Source organism: Myotis lucifugus, unplaced genomic scaffold (assembly GCF_000147115.1).
Source record: "Myotis lucifugus unplaced genomic scaffold, Myoluc2.0 scaffold_2043, whole genome shotgun sequence".
In the NCBI taxonomy this organism is placed as follows: domain Eukaryota; kingdom Metazoa; phylum Chordata; class Mammalia; order Chiroptera; family Vespertilionidae; genus Myotis; species Myotis lucifugus.
In genome coordinates, this window is record NW_005873091.1 from 2,444 (window position 1) to 6,640 (window position 4,197).

The window sequence follows — 4,197 nt, forward strand, 5'->3', positions numbered from 1 at the left end:
AACCTTCCTAATGCCACGACCCTTTAATACAGCTCCTCATGTTGTGGTGAACCCCAATTTCATTGTTACAAATTGAACATAATTAAAGCATAGTGATTAATCACAAAAACAATATGTCATTATATATGTGTTTTCCGATGGTCTTAGGCGACCCCTGTGAAAGGGTCGTTCCACCCCCAGAGGGGTCGCGACCCACAGGTTGAGAACCTCTGGATTCCAACCCCTTCCCCTAGAGTCTAGGGGCCTAGACCAGCCCCTGCAGGTCTAAGAGGCTCCCCTGCTGGGGCTGCGCAGCCCTTTCCCTCTCAGCCCTGGGCTCTGGTGCTCTCTGGGCACTGGTGGTCCCTGGGCACTGGTGCTCCCTGGGCTCTGGGGCTCTGGTGCTCCCTGGGCACTGGTGCTCCCTGGGCTCTGGTGGTCGTTAGGCTCTGGTGCTCCCTGGGCTCTGGTGGTCGTTAGGCTCTGGTGCTCCCTGGGCACAGGTGGTCCGTGAGGCCGGAAGGCGGGCGCCCTCGGCGCTCAGCGGTCTGGCCCTGGGCCGCTCCTCCCGGGAGGCTGGTTGCTGAGCACAGGTTGCAGGTGATCCTCGTGGGATGCCCTGAGGGTTCTCCCTGGTGGGGGGGTTGCAGGTGATCCTCGTGGGATGCCCTGAGGGTTCTCCCTGGTGGGGGGCGCGGCACGGAGTCCCCGGTTCAGGGTGTCCCCCTGCTCCTCAGGGAGCAGCGATGTCAGCGCCTCCCGGTCGTGGGGCCGAGGGCCTGCGGGAGTCTGATGGCTCCTCCCTGGGGGTCCCCATCGTGAGAAGCCCCACAGGCCGCGGGAGTCACGGCAGGTTAGTGGGTGCTTCTGGGGTGCCCCCTGCACTCCTTCATCCCCCTTCTCTCCTACCCTCCCCCCCCCACACACAAACACACATGAAGTAACAGGAACCCTCAGCAGAAGGGCCTCGCTAGGCTGGAAACCATGTGGGCAGGTCCGGGTTCTGCAGGGCCGTCTCCTAGAGGCTCCCAGAGGCAGGGAGGGGTCGGGGGAGCTCCATGGGAGCCGCCGGGTTTCATCCTCACATAAGGAAAAGTGCTTATTGCTTTTAATTATCTGTTTTAATATATTTTTATTGATTTCAGATAGAAGGAGGGAGAGATAGAAACATCAGTGATGAGAGAGAATCACTGATCAGCTGCCTCCTGCACGCCCCCCACTGGGGATCAAGCCCACCACCCGGGCCTGTGCCCTGACCAGGAATCCAACTGCCACCTCCTGGTTCACAGGTTAGTGCTCAACCACTGAGCCACCCCGGCCTTAATCCTCACCCAGGGATTTCCTGTTTTTATTGATTTTGAGAGAGAGAGAGACAGAGAGAGAGAGAGAGAGAGAGAGGAACCTCAATGTTACTGAGAACATTGACCTGTTGGCTCCCAAATGCTCCCCAACCAGGGATGGGCCTGAGAGCAGGGATGTGTCTGACGGGGAAGGAACCGTACCCTTTGGGTCCAGGACGATGCTCCAATCACCTGAGCCACCGCCCAAGGTACCCACCTCTCCCCCCATTTACTGATTTTCAGGAACGGAGACACACACAGCCGCACGGGCTTCACTGCGGGAGCGAGAGAAGGCGACGCAGGTGACACTGAGGCCTGAGGAGGTGGCTTTCCCAGATTTTATTGGTCAGAGCGCAGAGGCCGGGGCCAGGGCCAAACAGAACTCAGGGCTCTTGCTCAGGGGATCATTTGGAGAAAAACTTCTTGATTCCCCTGCCAGTGATCTCGATCCCTCTCCCAATCGGGCGTCTATGTTTCAAAATGAATATGCCCGCCTTAATCAACGGGTTCAAGACGTTCTTGATCTGTGCAGGGGGAGGAAACGGGCTCCATGTGGGGCTGGGCCAGGGTCAGGAGCCCCCACCTGCACCCCCTTCCGGGGCCAGCGAGGCGCCTAGGGGCCCGGCTCCCCCTCTGCCTGTGACCTTGGAGCCTGTGGTGGAGCCCCCACCCCTTAAACAGATGGGGAAACTGAGGCCCAGAGGTGGCTAGTGGCTTCCCCAGGTCCCAGGGCCCATCCAGCAAAGCCGAGGGGAGCCGGGCTGAAAGCTCATCAGCACAGTGAGCGGCCCCCCAGCCTCAGCAGGAACCTTCTGGAAGGTGGCTGCATGCCCCCTGCTGGGCCTCACCAGGAGTCTGAGGCTGCAGGTCAGGGGGCTGGGAGGGGGCCTTTCTAACAGGCTCCTGGGCAGGGACCCCACTCAGATCCAGGCTGGGGCTGGGGGAGGACGGGCAGGGGGCTCCCTGGGCCCAGGACGCTCCAGGGCCACACCCATCGGCCCCCAGGTCTCAGAAGGGGCCGCTCACCTCCTCGCAGACGACGTCAAAGTAGCCGTTGTCCTGGTCCAGGGTGAGGGTCCCCGCGCACTCCTTCACCAGCTGCAAGGGCGCAGGTCACACCTCCACCCGGAGCTGAGCCCTCCCGGCCGCCCCGTCCCTGGGAATGGGCCCCGAGGCCTCCTGTCCAGCATCTCGGGGCGCCCCAGCCCCCAGCTCACCCCGTTCTCCTTGAAGTCACACTGCTCGGGGGGCTGCCGCGTCGTCCTGGGGCACACAGTCTCCTTCACGGTGAAACTCACGGGCTTCGGGGTGTCTGGGTTCAGGTCCTGGCGGGAGAGAAAGTGGGGAGACCAGGGCTGGGCCTCTGCTTGCTCCCCTGGTCTCAGCCCGCCCCGCCCCCTCCAAAGAGAACAGCCTTCAGCAGCCCCTGCCCTGTCCCTGGGGCTGGTTTGGTGCTGGGTGTGGGCAGGGGGAGAGGGCAGAGCCCGCCCAGATCCAAGGGGACCGGGGGCCAGGGCTCCTGGGGCCTCCCGTGTGGGAGGCAGATGAGCACAGGACACTCAGAGCAGGGCGGTGTCCTGGTCCGTTTGGCTCAGGGCACCTTCAGTCCTGGGTTCAATTCCTGGTCAAGGACACAGGCCCGGGCTGCAGGCTCATTCCCCAGTAGGGGGTGTGCAGGAGGCAGCCGATCCATGAATCTCATCATGGATGTTTCTATCTCTCTCCCTCTCCCTTCTTCCCTGAAATCCATAAAAATCTATTTTAGCCCTGGCTGGGGTTGCTCAGTGGATAGAGCGCCAGCCTGCAGACCAAAGGGTCCCGGGTTCAATACTGGTCAAAGGTCCATATCTCCATTGCAAGCTCCTCCCTGGCCCAGGCCCTGATCAGGGTTTTTGTAGGAGGCAACCAATCCAGGTGTCTCCTTCACATCGATATTTCTCTCTGTCTTTCCCCCTCTCTAAAAATAAATGGAAAATATCCATGGTTGAGGATTTTTAAATAATAAAAATATATCTACATGTACTTATTAAAAATAAATAAATAAAGCAGGGAGTCACACCCCAGCCCCGATGGCCTGCTCTTCCCTGGGACCCCAGAAGCCCTGAAGCCTAAGTGGGGGTTGGGGGGGACCTCATTGCACAGAATAGATTGGCAGGCGGAGCGGCCTCTGGGAGGGGACACAGCCCTGGGAGGTGCCCTGGAGGAGGGGGGACCCCTGGAGGGAGCAGCCTCCCTGAAGGTGGCCAAGCAGAAGCCCAGGGAGTGGCAGGAGGCCAGAGCAGAGCCCCTCCCGCCCCCCACTCACGCCCTGGGGCTGCAGGTCCTGCTGCAGGAGGCGGTAGAGGCTGGCCTCCCGGGAGCGCTGGTTGAAGCCCTGCACAGCCAGGCGCACGGCCTCCTGGTAGGTCAGGGCCCGGGCGGCGGCCAGAGGCGTGGGCATGGCCAGGCCCAGCAGCAACAGCAGCAGCGGCCAGCACCCCCAGCACAGGCGGCTCCTCTGGGTCTCCATGTCCCCGAATGGAGTACCCCCAGTACGCAGGGCCCCCCTTTATGCAGCCCGGCCGGGTGCCCCCTGACCGCAGCCCGGCTGCGGGGCTTGCCTCAGCTCCCTGTTGCCTCACAGGCTGCTGCTCGGTGGGCGAGGTCGCTTCAGGGCAACGTGAAGAAATGGTTGCCCCATCTCCCCACCTGCTCCTTCTTCCTCCTGGGACACTTCCCCTCTCCCCACCCCATTCCCCGCCTGCTCCTGCACCCATTCCCTTTCTCCCCTCTGAATGCAGCCTCAACCTCCAGACACCACCGCCTCCAGGCTCCAGGCTCCAGCCATGGCTGCCCTCTGTTCTGGGGAGCGAGGTGGCTCTCCCCAGCCTCCAGGTTG

General features: G+C 61.8%; 1 protein-coding gene across 1 annotated transcript; it reads right to left on the minus strand.

Moving 5' to 3' along the window:
- Window positions 1-1,579: 1,579 nt before the first annotated feature.
- On the minus strand, window positions 1,580-3,828 carry LOC102441508 (cathelin-like). The gene is made up of 4 exons (XM_006108298.3): window positions 3,625-3,828; window positions 2,537-2,644; window positions 2,346-2,417; window positions 1,580-1,843 (listed from the first exon to the last, which is right to left on the minus strand). The coding sequence occupies exons 1-4, from the start codon at window positions 3,826-3,828 to the stop codon at window positions 1,724-1,726; spliced, it is 504 nt and encodes a 167-aa protein (XP_006108360.2). The 3' UTR covers window positions 1,580-1,723.
- Window positions 3,829-4,197: the final 369 nt, after the last annotated feature.